A 16,286-nucleotide genomic window follows, 5' to 3' on the forward strand; every position below is an offset into this window, starting at 1 on the left:
ATATAGTTATCGTTAAAGTTATCGGTCTTGGTGTGAACGCTAATATAGTTATCGTTAAAGTTATCGGTCTTGGTGTGAACGCTAATATAGTTATCGTTAAAGTTATCGGTCTTGGTGTGAACGCTAATATAGTTATCGTTAAAGTTATCGGTCTTGGTGTGAACGCTAATATAGTTATCGTTAAAGTTATCGTTCTTGGTGTGAACGCTAATATAGTTATCGTTAAAGTTATCGGTCTTGGTGTGAACGCTAATATAGTTATCGTTAAAGTTATCGGTCTTGGTGTGAATGCTAATATAGTTATCGTTAAAGTTATCGGTCTTGGTGTGAACGCCAATATAGTTATCGTTAAAGTTATCGGTCTTGGTGTGAACGCTAATATAGTTATCGTTCTTGGTGTGAATCCTAATATAGTTATCGTTAAAGTTATCGGTCTTGGTGTGAATGCTAATATAGTTATCGTTAAAGTTATCGGTCTTGGTGTGAACGCCAATATAGTTATCGTTAAAGTTATCGGTCTTGGTGTGAACGCTAATATAGTTATCGGTCTTGGTGTGAACGCTAACATAGTTATCGTTCTTGGTGTGAATCCTAATATAGTTATCGTTAAAGTTATCAGTCTTGGTGTGAACGCTAATATAGTTATCGTTAAAGTTATCGGTCTTGGTGTGAACGCTAATATAGTAATCGTTAAAGTTATCAGTCTTGGTGTGAACGCTAATATAGTTATCGTTCTTGGTGTGAATCCTAATATAGTTATCGTTAAAGTTATCGGTCTTGGTGTGAACGCTAATATAGTTATCGTTAAAGTTATCGGTCTTGGTGTGAACGCTAATATAGTTATCGTTAAAGTTATCGGTCTTGGTGTGAACGCTAATATAGTTATCGTTAAAGTTATCGGTCTAGGTGTGAACGCTAATATAGTTATCGTTAAAGTTATCGGTCTAGGTGTGAACGCTAATATAGTTATCGTTAAAGTTATCGTTCTTGGTGTGAACGCTTATATAGTTATCGTTAAAGTTATCGGTCTTGGTGTGAACGCTAATATAGTTATCGTTAAAGTTATCGGTCTTGGTGTGAATCCTAATATAGTTATCGTTAAAGTTATCGGTCTTGGTGTGAATGCTAATATAGTTATCGTTAAAGTTATTGGTCTTGGTGTGAACGCCAATATAGTTATCGTTAAAGTTATCGGTCTTGGTGTGAACGCTAATATAGTTATCGTTCTTGGTGTGAATCCTAATATAGTTATCGTTAAAGTTATCAGTCTTGGTGTGAACGCTAATATAGTTATCGTTAAAGTTATCGGTCTTGGTGTGAACGCCAATATAGTTATCGTTAAAGTTATCAGTCTTGGTGTGAACGCTAATATAGTTATCGTTCTTGGTGTGAATCCTAATATAGTTATCGTTAAAGTTATCAGTCTTGGTGTGAACGCCAAAATAGTTATCGTTAAAGTTATCGGTCTTGGTGTGAACGCTAATATAGTTATCGTTCTTGGTGTGAATCCTAATATAGTTATCGTTAAAGTTATCAGTCTTGGTGTGAACGCTAATATAGTTATTGTTAAAGTTTTCGTTCTTGGTGTGAATGCTAATATAGTTATCGTTAAAGTTATCGATCTTGGTGTGAACGCTAATATAGTTATCGTTAAAGTTATCGTTTTTGATGTGAATGTTAGTATAGTTATCATCACAGCTATCATTCTAATGTGAATGTTAGTATAGTTATTGTTCTTGATGTGAAGCGGCCTTTAGAAGCGTCTATCATCTCATACCGAGTACGGTGAGGTTGCCGGCCGCTATGGTGTAGTTGCGTGTCCCCGGTGTGGTTGCACGGCACAGGTACGTGCCGCTGTGCTGGGCTTTAACGGCCGAGATAATCAGGTTCCCGTTTCCCAGAACTCTGGCTCCGAACACATCTATGGGTTTGGAGTCGGCCCGGCTCCAGGACACCAGCGGCCGAGGATTGCCCTCCGCCAAGCACTCCAGAACCACAGACTGATGCAGAGCGGCACTGATGTTCTGAGGCCCAGCTATGATGTGAGGCTTCATGAGAGGCCTCGGACCTGATGCTGAAAACAGAGATTATAATGCTTTATTCCTCTGGAATTATTCTGATAATAACCACTGCACTGCAAAAAATGCTCTTCTTATTTAGTATATTTTTCTTGTTTCCAGTCGAAATATCTAAAAGTTCTTAAATTAAGATGCATTTACTAGATCGGTAAAACGACATAAGATATTTTATCTTTTTTTCTGGGGTAAAAAATCAAAATTAAGTGAGTTTTTGCTTAAAACAGGCAAAATTATCTACCAATGGGGTGAGAAAAATAATCTTATTTCTGTTTGGGATGGAAACTGAAGATTTCAATCAGAAACAAGATTATTTTTCTCACCCCATTGGCAGATAATTTTGCTTGTTTTAAACAAAAACTCTCTTCATTTTGATTTTATTTTTAAGAAAACAAGGAAAAATATCTCACATCGTTTTACTGATCTAGTAAATGCATCTTGATTTAAGAATTTTTAGATATTTAGACTAGAAACAAGACAAATTTACTGAGTAAGAAGAGCATTTTGTGCAGTGTGTTCCTCCTCACACAAACACACACCTGGGATGACGGATAGCTCGGCCTCTCGGCTCTTGACTCGACTCGCCATGTTTGTTGCAAAGCAGCGATAATTCCCAGCATCCCTCATTGTCACGTCGCGAATCTGCAGCACTCCATTTGGCAAAATGGTGATTCTGAAACAACAAAAGCATGTTTAATGAGTAACTCAACCCGAGGGCTTTCAGTATGCTAACACTATGACCTTTACAATATAGTTGAGCACAGCTCCTAAAACAGCTTTAAAATGGTAGCTGGTTTTACATGGTTTTCTATCAGAAGTGAAAGCGTATGTACTAAATTTTTATTTTACTAGTTTTATTTTATACAAAATTTGTATGTAACAATACATATAACTTCTAAAATTGGTAGAATCAAAGTCATATGTCCAATCAAGTTGTGTTCCAAATTTGAAGTTGATATCACAAAAATTGAGCTGGTAAATGGATTTAAAATGTTCAAAACGTGAAATTTGAGTGGTGAACCTTTCAAATGATACCTAAAGTGTCCGCTATTGGAGTGATGGTTAACAGGCTACTTTTATTATTAAATATTATCATTATTATATATATTTAAAAGATCCTTTTGTTGTGTTTTTTAGTTGCACACCTGTCTGAATCCAGAGGTAGAGCTCTTTGGTTGAGTTCCCAGCTGATGTGCGCTGGTGATCCGCAGACAGAGCAGGAGAATCGGGCCACAGAGCCCAGCCTAACCTCCACTGGGACAGGGTGGGTCACAAACAACAACACATCTGAGAGAGAGAGAGAGAGAGAGAGAGAGAGAGAGAGAGAGAGAGAGAGAGAGAGAGAGAGAGAGAGAGAGAGAGAGAGAGAGAGAGAGAGAGAGAGAGAGAGAGAGAGAGAGAGAGAGAGAGAGAGAGAGAGAGAGAGAGAGAGAGAGAGAGAGAGAGAGAGAGAGAGAGAGAACCATAAAAAACATTATTTATTGAAATACATTGAAATAAATAGAAATAAAATAAAACTAAAAACACAAAAGTAGTATATATTATTTTTTTTTAGTTAAAACCATTACTTTTTGTTAATTGAATTAAAATAAACTTTATCTGAAATAAAATATAAAACACACCAGAGTTAATACAAATAAAATAAAAATATTATAGCTTTTGTATTATAGTTTTTATATACTTAAACCAAAACATGTTTGATACTTGAAATAAAATAAAATATAAAAACAGCAGTTATTATATTTTTACATTATAGTTTTTATAGTTCGAACCAATTAAAAAACATTTTCATTATTTGAAATAAAATAAATATTAATCGAAATAAAAAATATATTTTTAAAACACAAACGGCTTATATATATATTTTTAATTACAGTTATAGTTAAAACCATAAAGACTTTTTTGTTACTTGAAATAAAGTCAAATGAAAAAAACTGCAGGGTATTATTGTTATTATATTATATTATTTAAATACATTTTTGTTACTTGAAATAAAATAAATATGAATAAAATAAAAAAAAACAAATAAAACATTTCTGTTACTTAAAATAAAATATAAAGAACAGCAGTGTTATTCATAGTTTTATTATTATTATTATTATAGTTATTTAAAAACATAAAAAAATTCCATTACTTGAAATACCAATCTTTTTTTCCTTTTTTTTAAAACTTATTTTAGTTATTTTCCAAGGCAACATTTCTAGTATAAATTTAGTTTAACTTGATATACTAATAAAAACTATATAGACATATAAAAAACACACACGACAAAATGACTAAAATGAACTAAAATTAGAATGAAAACAAATAAATAATTAAAAAATATTGTTAAACCTATAATAGTATATTAATACTACTTAAACAGCACTGGTTCACAAACACGCATAAAGCAAAAAGGGCCAATGTATGTGATCTAAATGTGTATTAAATTCATCATTTATTAAGAGACTAGTTGTTTTGGACCCACATCAATAGCAAATGGTGAAAGTTTGTGGCTTTCTTTCTCAAAATCAATACCTTTTAAAATGAATAAAGTTGACAACACTGTCTGCCACAATCAGTAATGAAGTCTTAAAGATAAAGGTAAACGCTAACTAATAACACCAGAGGAGTTATGTGCTAGAACACATCCATCTACACATCCATCTACCGACATCCCATAATGCTTCCCTCAGTTTCTGCACAGCCATTCAACACTTAAATGTGTTTTCATTGATAATTCTCCCAATGGGCTCAAAGCACAATCAGTTTAAGGCTGAGATGTTGAGGGTTCAGGGCATGAAATCAGACACGCGATCAGTTTCATCTGGTGTGTTTATATGAAGCCTAAAGCATAAAGCCTGTCTCAGTCTGATCTTAACATTGGCTGTCTGTTTAGGGCCAGAGTGCACAGCAGCCAATACTAAACAGCTGCTCTAATCAATGAATCAATTGGCCAATGACAGTGAATAACGACCCTTTATAGATCAGTGTGAATCAATGATGCTTCCATTTGAGTGTGTCGATATATGCTTGTTACTGTAGGCAATGAACAGGCTTATAAAGCAGCAAATAACTGCCATTTCAACACCCGAACGAGCACCAAAATATCACATGCGAAAGGTGATCCAACAATGTCTGTTTCTTCAAAGCAGCGCTAGGAGAAGAGCAGGACATTTCTGCATTTTTAAAAACATTAGCATAAAGACCAGTCTCTGATTTTACCCACAAGCCACTGGGGTTTTGTTACCTCCCCCTTTTGTTTCTGCTGAGTCCAGCCAAAATCCTCTCGAGGCAATCAATGATAGTCCATCTCCTGATAAAATCCCTGTCAGCTGTGTTCGATACAGACAACGGGAATTAAGAAGCTCCTTTATTTACATGCGAGGCTTAATTAGCACTGACAGTCAAATAACTCACGCTTTAAAACGAGCCCCAGCGAACAGAAACACTTCGCTAATGTTCCCATTGAGTTATGAAAACGTGATTTCAGAATGTCCAAACATGTTTGAGTGTTCCATTTGGCAAACATTGCTGGAATGTTACTTTTGACGGTTCTTTGAACATTCCGACACTAGTAGCATTTTAAAAATGTGAAATTTTTAACTAGTAGGCAGCATTTTAAAATTTGAACGTTACGAAACGAGTAGCTATTTTAAATTGAACATTCTGAAACTAGTAGCATTTAAAAATTGGAACATTTTAGTAGCCAGCAGCATTTAAAAATTAGAACATTCAGAAACTAGTTACATTTTAAAATTTTAACATTCCGAAACTAGTAACATTTAAAAATAGGAACATTCAGAAACTAGTAGCATTTTAAAATTTGAACGTTACGAACGAGTAGCTTTTAAAATTGGAACATTCCGAAACTAGTAGCATTTAAAAATTGCAACATCCGAAACTAGTAGCATTTTAAAATTTGAACGTTATGAAACGAGTAGCATTTAAAAATTGGAACATTCCGAAACTAGTAGCATTTAAAAATTGCAACATTCCGAAACTAGTAGCATTTTAAAGTTTGAACATTCTGAAACTAGTAACATTTTAAAATTGGAACATTCTGAAACTAGTAGCATTTAAAAATTGGAACATTCCGAAACTAGTAGCAATTTAAAGTTTGAACATTCTGAAACTAGGAACATTTTAAAATTGGAACATTCCGAAACGAGTAACATTTTAAAATTGGAACATTCCAAAACTAGTAACATTTTAAAATTTGAACATTCTGAAACTAGTAACATTTTAAAATTGGAACATGCCGAAACTAGAAACATTGTAACATTTGAACATTCTGAAACTAGTAACATTTTAAAGTTTGAACATTCTGAAACTAGTAACATTTTAAAATTGGAACATTCTGAAACTAGTAGCATTTCAAAATTGGAACATTCCGAAACTAGTAGCAATTTAAAGTTTGAACATTCTGAAACTAGTAACATTTTAAAATTGGAACATGCCGAAACTAGAAACATTTTAACATTCTGAAACTAGTAGCATTTAAAAATTGCAACATTCCGAAACTAGTAGCATTTTAAAGTTTGAACATTCTGAAACTAGTAACATTTTAAAATGGGAACATTCTGAAACTAGTAGCATTTAAAAATTGGAACATTCCGAAACTAGTAGCAATTTAAAGTTTGAACATTCTGAAACTAGTAACATTTTAAAATTTGAACATTCCGAAACTAGTAACATTTTAAAATTGGAACATGCCGAAACTAGAAACATTGTAACATTTGAACATTCTGAAACTAGTAACATTTTAAAGTTTGAACATTCTGAAACTAGTAACATTTTAAAATTGGAACATTCTGAAACTAGTAGCATTTAAAAATTGGAACATTCCGAAACTAGTAGCAATTTAAAGTTTGAACATTCTGAAACTAGTAACATTTTAAAATTGGAACATGCCGAAACTAGAAACATTTTAACATTTGAACATTCTGAAACTAGTAACATTTTAAAATTGGAACATGCCGAAACTAGAAACATTTTAACATTTGAACATTCTGAAACTAGTAACATTTTAAAATTGGAACATTCTGAAACTAGTAAAATTTTAAAGTTTGAACATTCTGAAACTAGTAGCATTTTAAAATTTGAACGTTACGAAACGAGTAGCTTTTTAAAATTGGAACATTCCAAAACTAGTAGCATTTAAAAGTTTGAACATTCTGAAACTGGTAACATTTTAAAATTTGAACATTCTGAAACTGGTAACATTTTAAAATTTGAACATTCTGAAACTAGTAACATTTAAAAAATGGAACATTCCGAAACTAGTAACATTTTAACATTTGAACATTCTGAAACTAGCAACATTTAAAATATGAATGTTCTCTGAACATTCTGAGACGAGTAGCATAACATTTAAATAAAATCCTTGTAGCCTGAACAGGTTTCAGTTTTCATTTTTTTCTCTCTCTTGAATACACAAACTATTATATAGACTAACACTGGTTCTTTGTTGAAAAAACCCTCAATATTGTTTTAAAGATCTTATCTATAGATGTCAGGCTGAATTGGTTACACAGCTGTTACTGTTCGGAGTCAACACTCTTTAGGAACAAATGTAAAGCTATTGAGTGAATACGACTAACAAATGAGTATATTCTTCTTCAAACTGCATGATTATATTCATTTACCAATATATTTACATGAATGTGTGTGTGAGAGTGTAAGTGTGTGTTGGGTGTGTATGTGTGTGTATGTGTGTGAGTGAGAGAGAGAGAGAGAGAGAGAGAGAGAGAGAGAGAGAGAGAGAGAGAGAGAGAGAGAGAGAGAGAGAGAGAGAGAGAGAGAGAGAGAGAGAGAGAGTAAGTGTGTGAGAGTGTGTGTGTGTGTGCGTGCGTGCGTGCGTGCGTGCGTGCGTGCGTGTGAGTGGTCAGCCAGGTTGTAAAGGACAGATCAATGCCTAGGTCAAACAGGACAAAGGTTTCCTACCAAAGGTCAGAGGTCAGTCAGAGTCCGTCTATCCACCCAATGTCAGTCAGAGACTCTTCTGATTAAAAGCGTAAAGGAAAGTGATTTGATATAATCCCTACAAGGACTCTAATAATGAAACTTGCTGTTAAAATACTAACAAAATAATTCCTTCAGACTCGTAGAAAGAGGAATAAAGGGTTTGCCTTTGAGCCTATTTTGCACTGTGACATTATTAAGTATAATCATAAAGCATTTCATTAGTGATGACTTGCTGTTACATATATGTGCATATACGTATATGTGTTTGAGTTTTCCTAGCAAATTGTTATTGTCTCCAATCAAATCTGAGAGTTTAAACTTAATCTTAAACGTGAGGGTTTAGAAACATCCAGTTATCCAGAGATGAAGAATGATCCAGCTGTTCATTAAAGTGGTGGCTGAATGCGATTTGACTTGTTTAACTTTAGTTAGTGTGTAATGTCGCTGCTTGAGCATAAACAGTCTCTGCAAAGTTACAGCACTGAAAGTTCACTGCAAACGGAGATATTGTCTTTTAAAGTTACGGCAGTTTATTGCCTACAAAAATGGCCGGTTTGGACTACAATGAGCTTCTTCCTGGGTCGGTGACATCATAAACCCTCGCTAGTCCCCGCAGATGAGACTTCTGCCCGTAATGGGAAGGGGCGTGGCCTTAACCTGTGCTTGGCACTTCAGCCAATAAAAATACAGGAAACTACATTTGGCCATCTGACCAATCTAAGACCATTGTGTTTTTCAGAGGGAGGGGCTTCATAGAAGCAGGAAGCAGACGAGCTGTTCAAAGCACAGACAGCGGTGTGGAGTAAAGGGAGAATAGAAGAAAAATACAGCGTTAAAAACAAAAAAGAAGTATTAAGACATGTTATACTGCGCCCCATAAACACAACCAAGCCTAGAAAAAACACACAGAACCAGCGCTTTAAAAGATCCCAGTTTCCCTGATCTTCTGCTTGAGCTGCGGGTCTGACGGCTCTAACAAAACACACTCCGCTCCTCTAAAGACACATCTGTGAATGAATCGACCGGCCATGGGGCGGCCCACTGCAGAATAAAGCCTGTCCCACAACCCCTGTGACCTCTGACCTCCCCCACTGACCTCTGGACAGACGGGCAGTGAGGCACCAATACACCCCCTCTATTCTGCTCCAGATCCCTTAAAGGGCTAGTTCACCCAAAAATGAAATGTATATCATTAATGTCGTCCCACACCCGTCAGACCTCCGTTCATCTTCACACAGTTTAAGATATTTTATATTTAGTCTGAGAGCGTATGCAAGTGTATGCACACTATACTGTCCATGTCCAGAAAGGGAATAAAAACATCATCACAGTAGTCCATATGAGACATCAGTGGGTTAATTAGAGTCTCTTGAAGCAGAGAAAATACATTTGGGTCCAAAAATAACAAAAACTACGACTTTATTCAAAGTTTTAATCTTTATTTGAGGATTGAACACAAACCCGGAAGAGAAGCCAATGCTGAATAAAGTCGTAGTTTTTGTTATTTTTGGACCCAAATGTATTTCTGATGCTTCAAGAGACTCTAATTAACCCACTGATGTAGATTTTTTTTTGTGCTGTTTTTTAATAATATTTAATATCAGATATTATTATATGTAGCTAATGTATCTAATATCAGCTAATTGCAACATTATATTATATTAATATAGTTATCAGATGATGCTGATGAATTCAATATAACAATGCCTGATATGATGCCAAGGACCCCCAAATATGATGAACCTTTATGGGGAACCCCCTTCCTCTACCCATCTATATAATTTGTATGTATGAAAATACATTGTAACTGTTAGATAAACAGTAAGTGTGACATTATAAATGCAACATATTGTTTCCAAACTTAAATTGGCTGTAACTAATGTTGGCTATTTAAACCTGAATTAGAAAGTTTTCAATGAATGATTAATTGTAGCCTATATGCAACTTTCACAATAATGTATGTAAGCAGCTTACATACCGCGTTAAGACTACTACTGCTCTACAACCCCAGTGAGCAAACAAGCTGGACTATAGGGAGAAAAACTCACTAGAAACATACAAAGCAAACCATTCTGGAAAGTATGGCAAACAAGGAGAGAAACATTTAGAAATTAAGCAGTTCAATTATTCGCAAGACTTTATCCATTTTTGCTTTGTCTTTAATCCTCTGAAATGTTCTGGGGACCCCAGTAAACCCCTGTATAACTATATATAGCCCATTGGAGAGTGTAATGTCCATCCCATCCCCCTCCGCAGCACATCTTCCCCATCAGGAATCCCAGATCCCGCATCCGAGCAGCCTTGGGTTGAGCTTGAACTCCTCTCGTGAGTCTCTTTGTGAAGGTCAGGGCCGAGCGAGTTCAATAGGCACAGCTGTTGCTCTGTCCACAGGTTCAGGGGCGAACAAACCTCCCTTTTCTCCGCTCAGAGGCCAGCCGGGGCCATGCGGGACAAAAGACAACCGCCAGTGGCCTTTCACAGATTCCTGCCGGTAGCTGACCAGGAAACAATTGCACTGGAGGCAATGACACAGCTCAAACTCTAGCATGCACACGCATGAGCGAGCACGAACATCTGCTCGTGTCCGAGCACAGATACGGGAGATCACTTGATATTTGGCCCCTTTAAACTAGGGATGGGCATTTAAAGCAAAAATAATATTCAAAGATCGATGGAAATTACTCGATTATTATTCAAAAATCGCAACTCCTCACATATAGGCTACACACATAAACAGAGAGAGAGAGAGAGAGAGAGAGAGAGAGCATTCACACTCTCAGTCTGTATGATAAACTGTTAAATTAATTAGGGAATAGGACATATAACTCAAGCCATATAATTATTAACATGCTGAAACATGCGACTGTTATTTGACATCGACACAAATTACCGTAACCGCTGTATGTCATGCAATTCTACAGTATGTGTGTGTGTGTGTGTGTGTGTGTGTGTGTGTGTGTGTGTGTGTGACCAACACTCAGGTGTACTCGTTCGGGAAGAAAAGTAACCAGCGCGTGTAGTTTAGCCGATTATTATGTCATTAGTTCAGTAACGTAAGGGATGATGATAGCGTTGGGGATTTACCTTATATACGACCGAAAGGGACCCTGCAGTGTATTTGTGCTTATTTTTCTTTTAAGAAGAACCCACTCTTAAAACAGCGCGAGTCTTGACAGTCGCGTGTTCTCGAGTTGTTTCCACCAGCACAGCACATCTCATAGTTTCTTTTAATTAATGAATGTCTAAAATATAAAAAGGGGAAGCCTAAAATGAACGTGTCACCACCACATTAGCACCGGAAACATGGGTAATGCAAGTTAAATACAGGACGATAATCGCACAATCTATTCGATATTCTATAATTAAATCAACTAATCGAATATTTGAAAATCGTGACCCATCCCTACTTTAAACTAGGGATGCGCAGTATACCGGTACTGGAAAAATACCGGTATATATTTTATTTCAAACGGTACGATATCATGATTTTGCACATTTCGGTATATGCTGCTTTTCCGCTAGATGGCAGCGCGCTACACAAACTGACTCGAAACAACCGGCGAATGTGACGACAACATAGACGAAAAACAATAGATAAAGCAGTTGAATCTCACTCAAGATGCCCAAAACGAATTAATAAAGAGAGGAGTAGAAGTGAAATGTGTAATTACTTTGCTTATTAAACTGATGAAGAAGAAGCATCTGTCACTATCCTGACTTTAAGACTTCTGAAGAGATCGACAGGTCAGTGATCATTCAAAACATCTCATTTAGACATTTATTTTCTTTTTACACTGATCAACACACACACATAGCCTAACATAACATCGAATATCACAATCTCCAGCTTTCGTTTTAACCATTAACCAGTGCAATAAAACGTTTTAAATATTTTTACGCGTACTATTGCACTATTTACATTGGCGTTAGACACAACCGACTGTGTTTATGTGAATACTCACTAAAGACGGACATTTGTACATCATTCTGTGTGTTTGACTGTTTAAGGAAACTTAATGTGTAATGTGCGAGCTCTAAGGTACAGGCATGTGTGTGTGTGTGTGTGTGTGTGTGTGTGTGTGTGTGTGTGTGTGTGTGTGTGTGTGTGTGTGTGTGTGTCGTTGTTATGAGCTCATATCTCCTGTAACTGTTATTACAAAATGCTGTAAAATCTCTTGCGTGTTCAAATGATTCCCGTTCTCCATCCCGAGACGAGCGTGAAATGTTGAATCGGATTATGCAGATTGCTTTAGTGTAGTGCGATGTCTTTTGAAACAAGAAGCAATTTGAGAGATTTTTGCTGAAATTATTTCTCACAAGACAGTTTTCAAATGACTGATTTGATGTGATAAGCTTTGCTGATTAATTTACTAATAAACATTTGTGGTAATTTCCCACTTTATAAACTCAAAACTTGCATAATTGTTCTCATTCGCGTGCAATATACCCGCGCTAATATCAGACCGTGGTGTCGATTTAATATCGGTACTTCGGTATTAGATTGTGGTACCGTACCGAAGACACAATTGTGGTATCGACCCATCCTTACTTTAAACAGATCAAAACTTGACCGAAACATCACATAACAACCGTTGAATCACTACCACAACCCATTTCCAATTCAAACGCTATAAAAGGTCTAGATAAAATGCAACATTTTTCATTTATGCACTTAAAATATACAGATACATTTCCATTTTTTAACATTGAGCATGTTAGAGCACATCTTGAGCTCATTTACTGAGCATTTATGAAGATTATTTAATATTCTGGCCACCTATTAACCCTTAAATGCATACCTCGGGTCGTTAGGGACCCGGGACGTCATTCACTACCCTCCTCCTCCTCCTCATTAATTGTTTAAAGTTAGACATCAACCTTCTTAGTATTCCTCAATAAATCCACGATAAACAATATTACAAGAAAAAAATAATACAATTATAATTGAATGCCAGTTTTTCCACTCCTTTTTTGTAAAATTTGTATAGGGTCGCTAACGACCCGACGTGTGTAAGAGTCTACGTACATTTTTTCTGCACAACAATCTATAATGATGAAATAAGTGTAATTCACTTATACGCAATGATGAAGTGACGTTTCACTCAGTTACCTCAGACAGAAAACTAAACAATAGTAATTATAATCTGCAAAACTCAGCGATTTACTGCAGAGAGCAAGTACTGAACACAATCAGATATAAGTGTCACTTGATGATGGATCTGGAGAAGAAGCTGTCAGAGAACAAAATATAGATTTTGAAGACGTTCAAAATTATGTTTGAGATTGAGATGTTTGGCGAATATGAGCAGATGCTGAATATACTGGGAAATGAGCTCTGGCGAGGACAGTGATGATGGGATAAAACATCTGCTCAAACTGAACCCTTCCAAGCTCCAAAAGCCAACGAAATAGGCTTTAGTTTATTCTTCTGTAATTGTTATTCTAATATCAAGAGTTTTATATTATCGTGACACGTCTAACATCTACCCATGTTAGATACAGATCCGGGTCACTAAAGACCCGAATATGCAAGAGTGATTGGCAAAACTCATGCAGTTAAGGGTTAAAATGTTATATAATAACCGCCTCATTACATAACAATCGTTGAATCACTTCCACAACTCATTTACAATTAAAATGTTTGCGTCATGAGATTGTGGGGCCTTTTCAAAATTTCAGATTGTTTTTGGATCAAAAATAACAGAGTTTGGGATTTAAACTGAAAGCTGAAAGTCCTGCACTACTTCTATTTGCGATAAATGCTCTTTCACAAACACATAGCATGTGGTCAGTGACGGCCCAGATGATAGCCTACACACTTCAACATTTGCCCCTTCAACCCATTTTCCGGCTCCATTCGTACCTGAGATTGTAAGGCGGGATCTTTGGCTCAGGATGGCTCCGTATTTGTTCTGGACGAGGCACTGATAGAAGCCTTCATCTGATTGCTCTGTTGAACTCCTCACAGCGGAGATGCACAGCGATCCGTTGGACAGGACGCGTATGTGGCCGCTTTCCTGGAGCTGGATGCCATTTTTCCTCCATCGCACAGATATTGGCGACTCGCCTTGAGCCTGACAGTCCAAAATCACACGCTCGCCCCGAGATGCAGCCACGTCTTTGGGCTGGATGGTAAAAGATAACTCGCTAAAGCCAAAAACCCCTGGAGATGAGATGGCATTATAAACATTGGACACAATTCTGGTCAAGCCTACACAGTTTACACAAATTATGATTCCAGCGAACCAAAACTTGGATATGAAAGAACGAGCCTAATCCATTTAGTCACAGTCAACTGAGCGAGAAGAATCAATGGTGCTTTTGCTGGACATTGATGCCTTTTCAGTCTAATTTTCATGCCTTTGGCTTTTCCACATGATAAACAGTGAAATTGAGCCATGTGTTGGTGTGTTAAAGGGATAGTACACCCAAAAATAACAATCCAGCAACCATGGACTACCATAGTAGGGGGGAAAATACTATGGTAGTCAATTGTTGCTCTATCTGCTTTGTTACATATATTCTTCAAAATATCTTCTTTTGTGTTCAGCAGAAGAAAGAAACTCATACAGGTTTGGAAGAACATGAGCGTGAGTAAATGATTTTTGGGTGAATTATCCCTTTAAGGAGCCGGATCTTACCCTTAAGATCTATTTTGTTGTTAGTTCAGTCATACAAGTTTGTAAAATAATATTTCTTCAGACATAAAACTCATGGCATCCACTGCAATAGTCTGATCTTTAAAAGCCAGTTCAGTCTTTCAAGGAGTGATGTTAGAATATAAATTATTTCTAATGATGAAAATACATATTACTGTTAAGAAAAATTATAATTTAATGCACAAAAAGGGTGATTTAAAAGTCAAACAGGAAGCTACTTTTTAGTATACGTACCAGAACATCAAGGAACAAATGTACAAACATATTTCAGATTAAAATTGAATATTTACTCGTGTTCAAACTCACTTTATGAAAACGAACCATGGTTTTATTATAGTAAACCGTGTAGTAACCATGTTTTTGGGTGGTTTGATCCCAGTTTAACCACAAATATTATGGTTTAACTATGGTTAGTGTAGCAAAACCATGGTTTAACTGTAATAATAACCATGTTCTTTTGTCATATTGATAAGTTTTACCAAAATTACCATGATTAAACTATGGTAAAACATTGGCTAAATTGCAATTGCCATGGTTTAACTACAATACAAATGGTTTTATTATAGTAAATGTATAGTAACCATGTTTTCTTGGTGGTTTGATCCCAGGTTTACCACACATATCATGGTAGAATTATGGTTAGTGAAGCAAAACCATGGTTTAACTATAATAACCATGTTCCTTTGTCATATTGATCACAGTTTTACCACAAATACCATGATTAAACTATGGTAAAACATTGGTTAATGAGTGGTTTCCATGGTTTATCTATAATACCTGTGGTTTTAATGTAGTAACCATGGTTTTCACAGTTTTACCACAAATACCATGGTTAAACTATGGTTAGTGTAGTAAAACCATGGATAATTTTCGTAATGAGCAGCACTTCTGATCAGTTATTCCTTCAATAGTTAATTTCCCATCTAAATATTCTAACACTGACCTAAACCAGTCTAAAGATGTAATCTGGAGGACGTTTAGGTGTTGTTCAGCGGGTGGTAAACAAACGGTCACATCTTTCATTCTGAACTTGGAGACCTTCAGCCTTTACGCACGAGAGTCCTGTCAAAATACGCGTGAATGAAACATATCTTACCGGAAAACGATAAAACCCGGAGTAATATCAGCAGACGCTGATGTGGTCTCCATTTCACGGACCCCATTTATCGACAATTCCCGATCATTCCGTGCGTTAAACCCGCGCGCGACCGGAGCGCGTCATGACTCTCCAGAGATCCGTTCACTGACTGAAGCTCGAGCTCGCGCTGCTGCTGAGCGCGCTGCTCCCGCCCCCCGCGAACACGTGACTCCAGAGCTCATTAAATATTCATGAGTTCCCCTGGTGTGTCCACTCTCTCCATCTTTGAATTAATAACAATAAGTTACACAGCTGGGAAAGTGTAGTAACCACACTGCAAAAAAATGCTTTTCTTACTCAGTATTTTTGTCTTGTTTCTAGTCAAAATATCTAAAAATTCTTACATTAAGAAACTTTTACTAGACAAGTAAAAATTATCGTCTTGTTTTGGGGAAAAATAACTGAAAATGAAGAGAGTTTTTGCTTAAAATAAGATAAATAATCTGCCGATGGGGTGAGAAAAATAAT

The 16,286-nt window shown here is 36.2% G+C and overlaps 1 protein-coding gene across 2 annotated transcripts in view; it reads right to left on the reverse strand.

Moving 5' to 3' along the window:
* The window catches only part of prtgb (protogenin homolog b (Gallus gallus)), a 43,067-nt gene extending 27,112 nt beyond the window's left edge, over nucleotides 1–15,955 (reverse strand). For both annotated transcript variants that reach the window (XM_067436258.1, XM_067436257.1), the window contains exons 1-5: nucleotides 15,777–15,955; nucleotides 13,885–14,184; nucleotides 3,221–3,362; nucleotides 2,615–2,748; nucleotides 1,778–2,074 (exon numbers count right to left, since the gene is read on the reverse strand). In XM_067436258.1, the coding sequence (XP_067292359.1) occupies nucleotides 1,778–2,074; nucleotides 2,615–2,748; nucleotides 3,221–3,362; nucleotides 13,885–14,184; nucleotides 15,777–15,843 (940 nt within the window). In that variant the 5' untranslated portion in view covers nucleotides 15,844–15,955. The remainder of the gene's footprint in view (nucleotides 1–1,777; nucleotides 2,075–2,614; nucleotides 2,749–3,220; nucleotides 3,363–13,884; nucleotides 14,185–15,776) is intronic.
* Nucleotides 15,956–16,286: the final 331 nt, after the last annotated feature.

This window comes from Pseudorasbora parva, chromosome 25 (assembly GCF_024679245.1).
Source record: "Pseudorasbora parva isolate DD20220531a chromosome 25, ASM2467924v1, whole genome shotgun sequence".
NCBI lineage: Eukaryota > Metazoa > Chordata > Actinopteri > Cypriniformes > Gobionidae > Pseudorasbora > Pseudorasbora parva.